A 15,995-nucleotide genomic window follows, 5' to 3' on the forward strand; every position below is an offset into this window, starting at 1 on the left:
GTGTGTTTTATAGCTCAGAAGTAGCAGAGCTCTACTGTGTCATTGTGTGTTATATCCATCTCATGGATCTCATCTCTCATATTTGATCTGATCATCTCCCTTTTTTATGTGTCAGATACTAGTACAATGTTCAAAAGCTAAATGAAAATGTAGATAAACCTGTACCCTGATAGTCTAATCTAATCTAGCCACTTTATCAGCACACAGCATCTCATAGCACAGAGGGATCATAATGGGGCAGATTTATCAAGCTGCCTGAAAGACAGAATAGTCCTAGTTGCCCATTGCAACCAGTCACAGCTCAGCTTTCATTTTACCAGTGCTCATGAATATTTAAAAAGGGAGCTGTGATTGGTTGTCATGGGCAACTAGAAATATTCTAACTTTCAGACAGCTCGATAAATCTGCCCCATTGTGTCTGCTTAGAGAGTCCCCGCCCGATCGCTCACCATGCCCCCTTTAACCCGATACAATTGGGTTAAAAGTGGAGTGGTGTAGGGTGATTGACTGGCCTGCAGCTCCATATTACATATGCATGCGTGTGATTGGGAACAAACAACACGTGTTTTGCAATGTTTGCAAAACTTGTGGCTCTTATTACCGATCATAATTCCCTGTGAATTTGAATTGTGTTTCAAAACGCAATTCAAATGCCAAGCATGAACTAGGCTTCAGGTCATGTTTCAATATTAAGATATTTGCATGCAGTTTTTGTAGGCAAAATTGGGTATAGATCATAAAAAGAGAAAAAGCAGTAGGTGATACTGCTTTTCTTTTTTCACTAAGCTCCTGGTTTTGGATTCAAAAACTGCATGCAAAAACCAGAACCCAGACTGAGGGCAGTTTCACACTACTAAATTATGCATCATATTTTGTCCAGTTTCATGGACTGATCTAAGTGTCCCAGATGGGACTCCTTGTATCGTAGTGATATGAATAACACATGAAGTTCCTTACTCTCTGCTATAATCACATATTTTAGAGCTGCCGTTTCATGTGAAAGAAGGGAGTCCAGTCTTGGACATTGTGGTTGGTCTGGCCACAGGAGTGTGAAATTGCCCTTCGTTAGGGAAATTATTCAGAATATTTGTTGCTTATAATCCATTGCGCAGTTGTTATCAAAACTCCCATCTAAGTGAATGTAGAGAAAGGAGGTACCTCCATGTATCAGATATCTGTGCCATAGTTTGTGGATATCTTTTAAATGTCTAGGAAGGGACAAATGCATTAGGGTAGATGACTGCTCAACAATTAAAATTTGGTATTGCTGAAAACTCATTTTGTGCTGTGTTTTTCTTTTTATTCCAGATACTTTACCAATAAATGGTGATAGTTTAGTTGGATGGCAAGTCACCTGATTATTTCTGGATACAAAATGGATGCAAATATGTGACCTACTTATTGTCAAGGGAAATAAAAGTTGACATTTCTCAAAACTGACCTAGAAACACATTCATATCATACAGGGATCACCTTTAATTTGAAGAAAAAATTACCTTTGAAGATCATCTTCTACTGGATTTCCCATGACTTTTGTGGCTTCTGCTGCACCAATAATCTCTGGACATTCTGTTGCACGTGTCCTAAAGGTTATTTTCAGTTCATCAGCCAAGAGGTCACCGGTCCTCAGATTAGGGCAGGATACTGACTTCTATATTAATACAATGTATTGTACAATGTAATTATGATTATGATAACCCTTTCCCTGCCATGGAGGTATCTCATACGTCCTTGGCCACTGAGGTGCCACCCTGTAAGGACGTATGAGATACAGTATGCCCTGGATTCTAGGAGCCATAACTTTGGATCCCTGGCACAAGGAATGTCAGGGTTTTTTTTTACGTCTGAAAGAAGAGAATCTCCTGTGTTTTCTAGGTGCCAGGGATATTCACCTTCAAGTGACAATTACGGTGCAAATTTTAATATATAAAAAAATCATTCCAAATGCATTTTAACAGTTAATATATCTGGTTCCCTGGCACCTAGAAACAATCCTAGATTCATATAAAATACGCTCTCTGATTCTCATATATTACGTGATTGTTTTTTACGTAAATTGAGCAAGAGAATGATTATTCATTCCTCTTCGCCTAATGTCTATATATTAAAGGACATTGACCACCAGGATCAAGGATTGTAAACCAAGGACACTGACATACAGATGTGTGCTCCCTCTGGAAGGATCTGCTTTTATTTTATCTTCTTATGCCTTGGCTTTAAAAAAAAAAAAAGACTTAAAATTATGTAAATGAGCCTGAGGGGCTCCAGGCTCCATTAACACCTATGGAGAAGCATGGAGCCCCTCAGGCTCATTTGCATCAATTTTAAAGCATTTCTTTTCGAAAAAAAAAAAAAAAAACAAGGGCATAAGAAGCATAAAGAAGAATAGATCCTGCCAGGGGGGCACACACCAATATGTCAGTGTGCTTGGTTTACAATGCTTGATCCTGGTGGTAGATATCCTTTAACAATGCAACCCAGAACTTATAGTTAAAAGCTATATATAAAACATGAAAAGCACACAAACATTCCTGAATAAGGTTTTTATTTCACACTATCCCACCACGTTATGGCGTTTTTATGAACAGCGGAAGGTTCCGTTATTGCGCTGCTAATACAATGGCACCTGTATCACACATATAACCACGTAAATTTATCATTCCGTTTGCTGCATATTTTGGTCAACACACACATGTGGGTTATGTATAAACTCCTCACATCTTACTTTTATTCTTTATATAAGTAGTCTGGATTTGTACATATTTTAGAGGAAATGTATTTTCATGTAATTTTGGCATTTTTTCACTGTTTGCTACAAAGCTGCATAAAGGCGGTTACGTTATACGTTATTTTTGTGAACATTGTGTTATCTGGAAAAAAAGATTTTGACAGAATAGGAGCTTTTTATTTAGTGTGTTATGCATATTTGGTCCTATTGTACTGCGTGGCAGTCTCTGCTAGCTTTATTGGAGGCTAGCAGTTTATCACTGCTAAAAATGGGGTAGCGCTACGAGCTGCTTATTTTAGTAAGCAGCTCCTAGTGCCTTTTTTAATGGTGACAGTTCCTCTTTAAAGCTACCTATGTGTATAAACTCCTAAATGCAATTTTGAAAATGAGGCAAGTGTCTGCTTTCAAAAAAATATATGGTTTGTTGGGGTTTAGTATAATTCTTTATGCTTTAATTTTCGGCAGGGCGTAACGATCATGGCATCGGGCCCTGGTACAGATGGGCCCGCACAAGAAGAAAGGGTGTATGTACTGCATATGTGAGTAATAATATGTAATGGATGTGTGTATTTGTAATTAAATGAGTATACGGTATGTGGGGCTAGTTGTACTATGTATGTTTACGTGAGTATGTATCATATGTGTGTATAGTAGATACATTTTTATTTTTTTTTAATTTATTTTTGTGTTTCCATTTTTCACTCCCCATCTTTTTTTATTTTTCCATGTACTGTACAGATTTTTCTGTGTAAGGGTTTATTTTTTGTGTAAGGAATTGTACTTTAAAGTGACATTATCTTACATTCCATGCCGTGTACTGGGAAGTGGGAAAAAAAAATCAAATGCAGTAAAAATGGTGAAAAAAAACTTTCCTATGGACTTGGCTTCATAGCTTTTATTTTGCACTCCAAATGATTTGAGTTGTTGTTGTTGTGATCACGGGGATATCAAATTTGTACAGTTGTTAATGTCTTTCAGTACACTTAAATAATTAGAACCTTATGTACGAAAAAAGATGTCTTTGTTTCATCATCTTCTGGCACTAACTTTTTCATACTGAGGTGTATGGAACTGTGTGAGGTAAAGCTGGTGGGTTTTTTTTGCAACCATTCTGGGGACTGTATATGCTTTACGGTTTACGATGGGAATAACCACTTATTATATTTTCATAGATCTGGGCTTTTGGGACGAACAATACCTAACATAACTTTTAAGTAGTAGTAGTAACAATAGTCACTATTAGGGTTGAGGGGGGCCCCATTACAAATTTTGCCCCGGGGCCCAGTGGACTCTTGTTAGGCCACTGAATTTAAGTTATATTTGAACATGACTGATTCTGTGCAGCGCTGCGTAATCTGTGTGCGCTATATAAATAAAGGAATTATTATTATTATTAATTATTATTTATTACATGTCAAAATTGTAGAAATTGCTCTGGCCAATAACGCAAAAAAATTTCCAGAATCGCCTGGCAGGGGAAGGGTTAAAGGTATGCTTCATCAAACTCCATATTATGTATGTAGTATCTCCTAGATACATTGCATCTTTGACTCTGAGTTCCTGAAAAACGTAGTACAATCTAAGGAGTCTACATCTACGTATCTGCATAATGAGGAAGAAACATTAGAAAATAGTAGAACAAACCTTCAGATATGTGTGGCTTGTACGACTCCTGGTGAGGCTTGTGTCATAGTGTGCATCATGTAGAAATGGACAAGGGGTGGTTACTGCTTCACCTGTGTGGAAACAAGCAGCGTTAACAGTGGTTATAATGCACATTGTGTCCCGTCATACAAATTAATATTGTACCTAGCACCATTGATCATGTAAGGAATTTATGTAAGGAATGGCCGTACTTGGCACAGAACACAACTCCGGACCAAAGATGGATGGATATAGTACACTTTGCACACAGGTAAGTACATATTTACATACAGCAGTACAGCTTTACATATTGAATATTAAAGGGGTATTCCCATCTGATTTAATTTAAAGTGTAACCGTCATTTCAAAAAACTTTTGATATGTTGTAGGGCAGGTAATTTTAAGCACTTTTGCAATTGGATTAGTTACCCGAATCTTGCTCCTTCCTCTTGTACTCTGCAGACTTCCCCTAGATGTCAGCAATCTCACATATGTCTGTTACTATGGACATTCCGTCTTCAGAAAGAAGCTGAGACTACGGCGGGAGAGACACGCCCCCAGCTCTCTCCCTGCTCACAGCTGATTACCTCGTAGCTCAGTGCTGTAGTACTCATATGTCACTACTCCAGCACTGTCATGTGCAGGGAGAAGCCCTCACTAATGTAGTGACCAAACACCTACACTTATCTCTCCTCAGCTTCCCCTACACTTGTGTATAAGCAAATAATCCACACAGACAGAAACTGCAGCTCCCCCTCCCCAATCACCTCACACAAGGAAGTGGCAGGAGACACTCTCCAAGTCTTCATGCTGTCCTGTCATGTGCTGTGCTGGAGTATTACTTAGATAGATAGGTACATAGCTAGATAGATATGAGGTAGATGTAACATAGATAGGATATACACAGATAGATAGACAGATAGACAGATAGATAGATAGATAGATAGATAGATAGATAGATAGATAGATTTTTGCTCAGAATGACGGTTACACTTGGCAGATAAATAAATAAATAAAATGTGAATGTCCAGTTTGGAATACCTCTTTACTGATACTTACATTGGAAATGTTTAAAGGTGTAGTCTTCTTGTCTGGGAATCAATGTATACACCATTTCTAAGTCCAGTTGCTTTATGTTTGCAAGCTGCAAGAATTTAACAATACATGTTGTAATTTCAATGCAATTAAAGTAACATAGCTTCCAATTAAATTGTAAAAATAATCATGAAAGTTATTAGTCACAGGTAAATATGAACATATATGTTACTTATATTTTATTCCACTTTACTTTATATTACTGAATGAGTGAGTCTTATGGTTCACCATGTGGTTGATAGCCCTGAACCTGATTTTCCATTTAAGTGTAAATGTTTGACCCTTAATAATATGTAAGATAATTATGGCTCAATGTTTCCTGACTGCCATGGTCCCATGGACCATATAAGTAACTAAATACAATATTACTATTATGTCTATTAGAGAGTTAAATGATTAAAGGCTCATATACCCAGCAGAAAACATTATACTTTTTATATGTTTAATAGAGAAAGCTATAGAGACAGACTGATAATGATACATAGACAGGATAGATAATGTGATTGATAGGTAGACACAGAGTTACCTGGATCAGGTCTGTTTCTCTCTTCTCTTTATGTACTGTCACCTCAGGTCTGCCCAGTCTTAGGAAATATTCCATAGTAAAATTCTCTCTGCGCTTTATATATTGATGTTTCTTCTTACTTGCATTCTTATGAGCAAATAAAGTCTCCTTGGTGTCATCAAGCAGTAGATATTTCTCTTCTAATGCCTTCATCTCAGGAATCAGATGGTGTTTGACTGAAAACACATTCATGCTAAACCAAAACAAAATCTTTGTAAGGATTTCAGAAGTCTCTTGAGGTCACAACTAGCCAACTAAAGCTACCAATCCATAGATGGCGCTGCACTATTGCATCTGATGACAACATAAACATCACCCACAATCTGTTGGGATAGTGATAGGCGATCCGGCTCTTCTTAGTGAGCTGGATTAATTGGTTCAGCTCACTAAAAAGGGCTGGCTCCTGGATGGCTTCCTATCTGTTTATGTTGTGAACAATTTTCTGTTGGTAAGCCATCCATCTCCACTCCACTTATAACCCAATTTTAGTTAGTTAAAAGGGGGAAGTTTACTCAATTATGGGCAGCTCGTTTGTGAACGAACCATCACTATGTTAGGCCACACAATCATTGTCTTAATCCAGTGCTATTCATTCTTTAACAGTTAGCACACAGGTACATTCATTTCAATGGGCCCATAAACGCAACCGTTTATACATCTTTGTGTAGGCCTGAGGGCTGAACCCCAAAATTGAGAGCAGATCTAAATTCTGCCCATTGTTGAATCTCAGACCTTACTATGGAAGTGTTGATGGACAGCATAAAGATGACACAAGGTAGATATCTGTGTGTCATCCTTATTTGTGGAACAGTAGCTAGTTGACCCTTTTAAAGGGTTAGGACAAGTTAGGCTGGGTTCATAATTATTATTATTATTATTATTATTATTAAGCTGTTTGTGTAAATCAGGCTTCTGTCCTGTATCCAGTGACAGCTGAGAGATAAAGGATCCCAATAAAATGTCTATTGACTATACTCTTCACAGAGTGGAATTATTAAGGGAAATATTCTCCAGGCATGGAAAGCTTTAATCATTAGCTTCCTTATCTGTCTGCAGTGGATGGGTCCCAGACGACTTTCAGTTACACTTCTCATTACAGGGGAAAGTAGTAGAGATATTAACACAACAATCAGTGATATTCTTAGCATTTTACAGTAGGATATACTGGATTGGACGTACAATTTGGAGCAATCGAGTAACAGTTGTGCTTTGAACCGTGTAATATTGGCTTCTTCAGAAAACACAGAGTGGGATTTGTTCTGCTCCATTTTGTGCAAGTAGAAAAAGAAGAGTTCCTCAGAGACAATGATGATATGGGAGATGAGATGCTTGTGAAGTCTACGCTTCTCATTTTGTGTTAATAATCCGGTGCACAAAACATCTGGAATATTGGCAGAGGCAACCTTTACCTCACCAAGAATGACGTCCTTCTGTAAGATGGAAATGATGGAATACAAGTTACAGATATGAGATTTCTATAAGTAAGGTAAAAAAAGGAATTGTATCCATTTGCACTGTAGTAATCTCGTATGAAATAGCAAAAAGGAGCACTAAACAATATACCGTAATCTATAAAATAATCTGCTAATATCATGGATACATATCTAAATTTTCAGGAGAAATTTAATAAGGGTTGTCCAGTCACAACAAGTTATCCCCTATTCTGTGGTAGGTCCTTGTACCCCATATGAATGGTGGGGCAGGTTGGACATTTGCACTGCCACTCCAATCACTCCAGTCTATGGACACTGTCTATTTTCACTTTGAATGGCTTTAAGTATGATAAGTAAGATAAGATTAACAAGTGATAACAGCGGCACACATATTTCTAGACTATATTTAGTTATCCCATGGATGAAAACTAGTAAGTCTCTCTACGGTTTAAAAGCCAGATAACATGGAACAGTCATCTCTGTTACTTAAAGGGGTTGTCCGAGGGTAAAAAAAACCTTTGGTGGTCAGGATGGGGTGGATTAAAAAAATAAACATGTACTTAACTCTGCGGTCCCTACCGGTGTCCAACGCTGCATTCTCTCGGGTCGGTGCCCCGTGTAAGCAAACAGGGGCATGCATTCAGCTTCTGGCCGGCCAAAGTAGCCAGCCACATGACCCATCCCTATTCCCAGCGTTGTATAATGCAGAACGGGTGGGCATGGCCGACCAAAAGCAGAATGCACTGCGGCTTCCATGTTTACATGGGACACGGACCGGAGAGATTGTAGCACTGGAGCCCGGGAGGGAGCATGGGGGGCATGGGAAGGCTATTTACTAGGGGGCATGGGCTAGATAGTTATATACTGGGTGATTTGGGCTGGATGGCTATATACTGGGGGAATGTGCATGCTGGCTAAATACTGGGGATGAGGGGGGTGGCTATCTACTGGGGGACAGAGGGCTGGCTAGCTGTATACTAGAGGGCATGGACTGGCTGTCTATATACTTGGGGAATGTGCTGGCTGGCTATATACTGGGGATGAGGGGGCTGGCTATTTACTGGGGGACAGAGGGCTGTCTAGCTATATACTAGAGGGCATGGGTAGACAGGCTGGATAGCTGTATACTGGGTGGAGGCTATGACCAATGCATTTCCCACCCTAAACTTATACTCGAGGCAATAGGATTTTCCAGTTTTTCTGTTAAAATTAGGTACCTCAGCTCGGATCGGCTTTTACTCGAGTATATATACGGTAATTACTAATGATTCCATTATTTTTTTGGGAGATAGGAGAAAAATTATATGTGCATGCTAATATATGCAGAGCTATTGTGCACTGAATCACAGCTATTTTGGTCATACAAAGAATCATACCGTACATACAAATTTCTGCTGAACTTCTTTGGAGACAATAGATGCTGCTGAGATTTGATGTAAACGCCTTCTAATAATTTCACACAAAACATCTACAGAAACAGTACGCACATCCTTCATGAATGGAGCAATTGATGGTCCATATACCTCATCTGTAGAAACATTTATAGAATAAATTAGTTACATATTTTGCGTCTTAACACCTCTGCTGAGATTGAGCATGTTTAGCAACAGACAGTGGGGCACATTTACTTACCCGGACCCTGCGCAATCCCCGATCCATAATGTTCGCCGGAATGAAGATGAAGATCGTGCGCCCGATTTCCTGCATGTGTCGCTTCCCTGATCAGGTCCGCTGGAGTTCACCATCTTCCTCCTGGTATATGTAAGTGCATTGCTTGCAACACAAATTGAATTGCTAAATCCCGGGAGTACTCAGAATCCGTCGGATCGTCCGCCGACCTGCCCCCCGGTTTGTGTCGCGTGAACCCCAGCGCGATTGCGACACAATACGATCGCGTGCAACACAATCCCCGGCGTGATCCCAGAAAAGTCGGGAAACCCGATGAAAATGTGGCCGCGGGACCCTTAGTAAATAAGCCTAGTGTCTGACAATTTAGAAAGTGATACCCCTAGTGACCGTCAATTTGGTGTGTTTTCAGTGAGCTAAGCTTTTTTTGTTTTGCTTTTTTTTTTAGAAATGAGGTAATTTACAAATATGGGACTTTCATATCACATGGATAGAAAAAGTTTGAAAGCTCAATGAATATTGAAGGTTAGTACAGCCATAAATCTGACACTTACCTTTAGATACATTGTATTCAACATTCTCTTTTTGGTTGAGCTTTTTTTCTCTTAGTTGTTTTTGCTCCTGACTGTTATCTGTAATAGAAGTAACAAAATATTGTATTTCAATGTTTTCATACAACAAGAATATGAAAGAATATTTGCATGAAATAATATTTTTGGAGCATTGCTTTTAAGAATCCTTATGTTATTCTACTTAAAAATGTACATGTATTAGAAAATTTAGAGCAAGGTGTTACCAATTGCTGAAGAGTTATAAATTACAATTACAAATAATTCTTATACATTGGGGGAAACAACTACTTACTATAAAAGACAAGTCAGAGGAGTATAATAAATGTTGTTTGAAAGGAGTTGGACACTTAACAATAAGGGTCCATTCACACGCGGTATGCCCGCCGTGTGCTGGAGAGGAGGAGGAGGTGACCCCTCCTCCCTCCATAGAGAATAGCGGCGCACGGCCGCACACACGCCATAGGATAGAGCATGCTCTATCTTTTTGCGGTGTGCTGGCCGGATCAGTGCCACTCGTGTGGCACCGTATCTGCACCGCGCCGCTATTGCCGTCTATGGGGACGTACATGCGGCCGCAAATTTGTGGCCGCACGTACGTCCCCGCAGACGGCCATGTGAATGTGCCCTAAATTTGTTCCATTAGACATGTCTCTGCATGTATATGTACCTGTGTCTTGATAACTTCAGTATTTCCTTATTCTTAGGGTACATTCACACACGGTATTCCCGCCGTGCGGGTATACCACCGTGTGCTGGAGAGGAGGAGGAGGCAACCCCTCCTCCCTCCATAGAAAAGAGCGGCTCACGGCCGCACACACGCCGAAAGATAGAGCAGGCTCTATCTTTTTGCGGTGTGCGGCCCGGATCGTTGTACATGGTCGTCTATTGTCGTCTATGGGGACGTACATGCGGCCGCATGTACGTCCCCGCAGACGGAAATGTGAATAAGCCCTTACTAAGCTGCCCTCTGCATATATACACAACTTTCTCTCACTGCTCTAGGCCATCCTCTTGGCATCACCCACTGTTCCTCTCTTTTCACTGTCTGTCCTCACTGACAGAGACAGGAAGAGAGGAGGGAGGCAGGATGAGCCCCTTCTATTTATCAGAGGTCAGATATATAAACAAAGAATCAAGGAGTTTCTGGTACAAAAGAAAGTAGCAGGAATTCTGAATCACTTGATGAACATTAACGGGGTTAGCCACTTTACCTCATGGTTCTTGTATGTGTGGGGGTCAGGATATTACATAATTTACCAATATACATCTATTAAAAGTTTTGCACCACTTTCTTTGTATGTAAAGTGAAGCCTCTTGTCTTTTACCTGATCAGACAGACATTCCTGTCCGTAAGATGGCTGCAGATGGAGGGTCATGTGACCTCTAGTTGTCTATAAACAATCGTCAGTACGAGATCACATGACCCTCCATCTGCAGCCATTAGTACAGGTAACAAATGCTTAACCACAGTCGGTTTTTATATTGAAATAGCTGTTGTGAACAGCGTCCTATTTCAGATATATCCCAATGGAGCCTGTATATATGGATGGTTAATCAAAATTTTCGACTGAGGAAGAAGCTGAGAAGAGGCTCAGAAACGCGTCTAAAATTTTGTCATGAAATAAGGAGTGATAATTTATATTCTTAAGGATAAAAACTGCCAAGCAGAATATTGGGTCTACTTTGTTCCCAAAAAAATTACTTTGCTTTCTAAATATTCCACGCTATATTTTATACATTTTTATTTATTTTTTAAAATATATTTTTAATTTTTATTGGCAGGGGAAGGCACTTGGGCCCTTCAGTGCCACCCTACCATATTGCCCTGTGATTTTATTTGTTGAACGTATCTGTGATTATTGTAACATTTGTGATATGTTATTATAGCCATCATTACACACTATAGGAATATTATCTAATTGTGGTGACTATTTATGTGTATTTGTTTACGGTGAAATATTTTAGGCTGTTTTGTATAGTGAGAGTTGCCCAGGTATGCCCAGTGCTGGAGCCGGCCCTGCCTATTAGCTATGGTTAATATCGTTAATAAAGGGGAGAATAGGTGGTAGATTTCCTTTAATATCAATTCTTAAAGGGGTTGTCCATGTGTAAAAAAAAAATCTAGGATCCAGGCTGGGTAAGGCTTGTTTGGACAAAACATCATCCACTACAGTGAAAACAGTAGCAGCTTCGTTTCCGTATCCACATCTGTAACCAGACATGATACTAGACATAATGGGCTTTTCTCATGGTCCTTCACAATTTCTACATACAATTTAAAGGGAAAAACACTTGTGTCTGAAATCAGATATAAAATAACTTATTGGACCTGACAAAAAGGCACAAACCTTTCCTCTCAGATACAGTATGATCTATCTGCTTGGAGAATAGGGTGAGAGGTTGCAAAATGTCATTGTAATGCTCATACAGTTTCTTGGCGTCCATTTTTTCATTTGCTTTTGCTTTGTCCATAAATATTCGAGATTTTCATCACCTTTTACCATGTTACAGATCTATTCAGAGCAAAGTCTGTAAATAAAACAGAAAGAAAAATAACCATTATGTGATTTGTCATTTTAACTGTTCCTCCTGCCCACTAGTTTTCTTCATAGAATTCCTACTTAAGGACAAGTTCACACCTACATTAGGGTTTTCATTACACTCTCCGTTTTAGAAGGGTGTAAGAGTGATGGCACACGACAAGTGCTGGCCAGATTTCACAAATCAACATAGTGCAGAAGACGACCTCCTAGCATCATAGTACTGTATAATGTAAAGAGTCCCTTCTTCAATGGAAAACTGTAATCATGATTCCCATCCTTGGGTACTGTTGTGGATCCATGAAATCCAGACAGAACTCAGTCCATTTTTGTACGGACCAACCGGCTTACTTTCAACTTCGTTCCCCATAGACTTTAATGTGCGGATGATTACCTTCCATTATGCTGCCATAATAATAATAACTCCTTTATTTATATAGCACACACAGATTATGCAGCGCTTGCAAAGTCCCTGTCCACATGGGCTCACAAATCAACCTACCAGTATATTTTGGAGTGCGGGAGAAACCAGAGGACCTGGAGGAAACCCACGCAAACACAGAGAGAACATACAAACTCTTTGCAGATGTTGACCAAGGGAATTGAACCCAGGGCCCCAGCGCTGCAAGGCTGTAATGCTAACCACTAAGCCACTGTGCTTCCCTCGTTAAAAGCATAAAAATTTGTATGGGCTGCTGCACTCTCTCTTTCCGTTATTTATAATAATGTTACAGAAGCTGCCAAATGCAAGTGTGAAATAATTGGATACTTAAATGAGCATAAATTTAGTATAAGGGCTTGTTTTCTGCAGGACAAATTGTACTTCCCTATGGCATCATTTAATATTTTATACAATATTTTGTTTCTACACTCACTGTGCAGTAAAAGTGACACATTGGGCGTTATTTATCATACGCTGGCGCCCCTCAGCGCAGCCGGGTAGAAAGGTGGAGTCATGTACTAAGGGGAAGCCGTATAGGGTGTATCCTTGTTACCCTCCCGGTCTGCAGCCCTTCTGACACTTACCTGCGGGGAGCCCGGGCCACTGCCAGGCCGGAAGGCAGAGCGGGTCACCAGCACCGGGACTACACTTACCTGCGGTACAGCGCTGGGAGCCCGGGCCACCGCCAGGCCGGGTCACTGCTCACCGGCACCGGGACAACACTTGTTGCCGAGAGACGCCTAACACACAGCGCAGGGGGAGGCGCGTCCCCGCGCAGCGTGAGGCCACACTACACATAGAGACTGCGGCTCCTGGTGTAGGAGTTGTCTGCCATGTGCATGTGGTAATGGACGCATCTTATAAAATGCCCTGGAACACCCTATCTGTGGGCACTGGGGGGCCCCTACTGTATACGAGCTGCTAGCACAGTCTCATCCCTGGCACTGACAGAAATGCCTTGTGCCAAATGTCTCAGCTTTTATGTCACATGTGTATTGTTATTGACACACATCACATAAATCTATTCTAGATCTAGTTTTGTTTTTTTTTACTTCCCAGTACACAGCATGAAAGTCACTATGAAGTGCAATTTGTTATGGAGAAAACAAACCCACATACAGCTCTGTACATGGAAAACTAAAAAAAAGTTACGGATGTAATATAATTGATTGTACTGTGGTCCATATGATAGTAGAGGGGACTCTAAGCAGACACTTTATGATTCCTCTGTGCTGTGAGATGCTAAGTGCTGACAATGTGCTTAGATTATCAGGGTACAGGTTTATCTACACTTATTTCGCTTCTGAACATTCTACTACTATCTGATACATAGAAAAAGAAATGAGACAGATCAGAGTCACAAAGATGGATATAAGACACAATGACATTCTCGGCACTGCTACATCTCAGCACTGCTATATCTATGTATTTTGTCTATGTGTGGGGGCACAATCTCACGGCTGCACACAGAGCAGTGCATAGGAGTCGCTGCATTGTATAGAAATATGATGCACAGGCATTTCCTCTGCTGACCGAACAGACGTGTCAGAACTGTATTAACTATTTTGGTCTATTCGGTCGGCAAAAGGAATGTCCATGCATTATATTTTCACATAATCTAGGGACTCCCGTCCATCGCACTGTGTGCAGCCCTTGTAAAGTATGGCCTGTGTAAAGTATGGAGCTGCAGATTGCAGCAATCCTTTGTGTTGTGCCATAATTTACACACCACTGCTATGGTCCTTTACTTTGTATTATAAGTATACTAGTCGTTATATTCTTGTACATAGGGGGCAGCATTATAGCAGTTATATTCTTGTACATAGGGGGCAGCATTATAGCAGTTATATTCTTGTACATAGGGGGCAGCATTATAGCAGTTATATTCTTGTACATAGGGGGCAGCATTATAGCAGTTATATTCTTGTACATAGGGGGCAGCATTATAGTAGTTGGACACATCATGGTTTGCGAAATTTTCTAAACGTTTTGGGGTATCTTACAACGTGACCCAGACATTGGGAAAATAGTAGGAGAGGCATCATTATCATTACCTACCGTAGTGGGAGAAACATAGGCAACAATTTGGTCCATAGCCATTTGACACCTGTCCAAAGATCTACTTGGCTTCCCAAACCACCAAAAGGTACCTTTGAATGCAAAAGATGCCAAAATTGCTAATTCATCCAGGAAGGGGCTAGCTTCCGAAGTTCTAATACCAATAGAACTTTCCCGATCAAGAAATTCATCTCCTGCAGAACCACAGGAGTTATCTATCTACTTACTTGTAGATGCTCTATACAATATGTGGGGGGGGGGGGGGGGGGGGGGAATTCGGGCGCTACACACTAGGATTGGGGGGCACATTAGGGACATAATAACCAAGACACCCCCGTTGCCCGTCATGTCTGGGAATTTCACCAAGGACATCCAGAAGTGATTAGTATCCAAGGTATCGAAGCCGTTGATCCTCTGCTGAGAGGTGAAGACTATGACAGAATTGTTTGTCAGAAAGAATCGCGCTGGATTTTCTCTCGACACTGTCAAGCCACGAGGCCTCAATGACTTTGTACAAAAAATACTTGAACCCACTGTGTAATCCAATCCAATACTTTATATAAATCTTTGGGTGACAAACCTAGACATAAGGCATATAAATATTTCACCAGTTTCTGGCTCAATATGCTGAAGTCCACAATTAATAGTCCACGCTATGTAAACCTGGTTCACTGAGACGCTGAACACCGGGCAGTTTGGGTAGCCATGCGACTGGGCAAAGTGGTGGTGGCACACCTCGGGGACCACCGCATAAACGGGCCCTGCCTACCTTGCACACAGTGCTTGCCGAGATTACAAAAAGCTCTTTTATCTTGAAAGATTGGAGGCAGAACCTAAGAAGTATTCATGTATGGCAAAGGTATTTAAGAAATGGAAGTGCATTTTTGTGTGCCACTTCACCCTAGCAAAATGATTGGCTTTGGACATCTAGAGGTGTCAGCTCGGGTATTGGATAGAGAGAGAGAAAGGGAGCGACAGTCACAGAATTGTGGAAGAGACTGGAAGAAAATTCCACCACATCAGTGTGAGAAAATAATAATGTCCTGTGGCCACAGATATGCTGAAGTCATTCACTGTGCATAATGACATGCTTTTACCATCTTCAGACAGAATTTTTACAAGGTGTTTTGCTTTAGTTCTTGGGTTGATATACAACATTTTGGACCAAAGAACGTTCATCTCTGGGACACAGAACCCATCTTAATACCTTTTTGCTCCTGTATAGATCCTCCCTCCCCCACTGATGTCAGCTCAGAAGCTGTGACCTTTGTGAAGGAGCAGGAGGGAGGAGC

At 40.5% G+C, this 15,995-nt stretch overlaps 1 protein-coding gene and 1 long non-coding RNA gene across 5 annotated transcripts in view; one reads left to right on the top strand and one right to left on the bottom strand.

Moving 5' to 3' along the window:
- The window catches only part of LOC140126645 (uncharacterized), a 45,218-nt gene extending 43,086 nt beyond the window's left edge, over window positions 1-2,132 (top strand). The window contains exon 3 of the long non-coding RNA XR_011854870.1: window positions 1,309-2,132. This is a non-coding gene — a long non-coding RNA (uncharacterized lncRNA). The remainder of the gene's footprint in view (window positions 1-1,308) is intronic.
- Window positions 1-15,952, bottom strand: part of CCDC87 (coiled-coil domain containing 87) — a 49,832-nt gene extending 33,880 nt beyond the window's left edge. Inside the window, exons 1-9 of one of the 4 annotated variants that reach the window (XM_072146331.1) lie at window positions 13,299-13,541; window positions 12,012-12,192; window positions 9,646-9,723; window positions 8,842-8,993; window positions 7,212-7,462; window positions 5,994-6,225; window positions 5,432-5,516; window positions 4,373-4,464; window positions 1,497-1,651 (exon numbers count right to left, since the gene is read on the bottom strand). In XM_072146331.1, coding sequence (XP_072002432.1) covers window positions 1,497-1,651; window positions 4,373-4,464; window positions 5,432-5,516; window positions 5,994-6,225; window positions 7,212-7,462; window positions 8,842-8,993; window positions 9,646-9,723; window positions 12,012-12,135 — 1,169 coding nt within the window. In that variant the 5' untranslated portion in view covers window positions 12,136-12,192; window positions 13,299-13,541. Of the gene's footprint in view, window positions 1-1,496; window positions 1,652-4,372; window positions 4,465-5,431; window positions 5,517-5,993; window positions 6,226-7,211; window positions 7,463-8,841; window positions 8,994-9,645; window positions 9,724-12,011; window positions 12,193-13,298; window positions 13,542-15,800 lie in introns of those variants that run through there. The other 3 variants (XM_072146332.1, XM_072146330.1, XM_072146333.1) reach the window with 3 other exon arrangements.
- Window positions 15,953-15,995: the final 43 nt, after the last annotated feature.

The sequence above is a fragment of the Engystomops pustulosus genome, chromosome 4, assembly GCF_040894005.1.
Source record: "Engystomops pustulosus chromosome 4, aEngPut4.maternal, whole genome shotgun sequence".
NCBI lineage: Eukaryota > Metazoa > Chordata > Amphibia > Anura > Leptodactylidae > Engystomops > Engystomops pustulosus.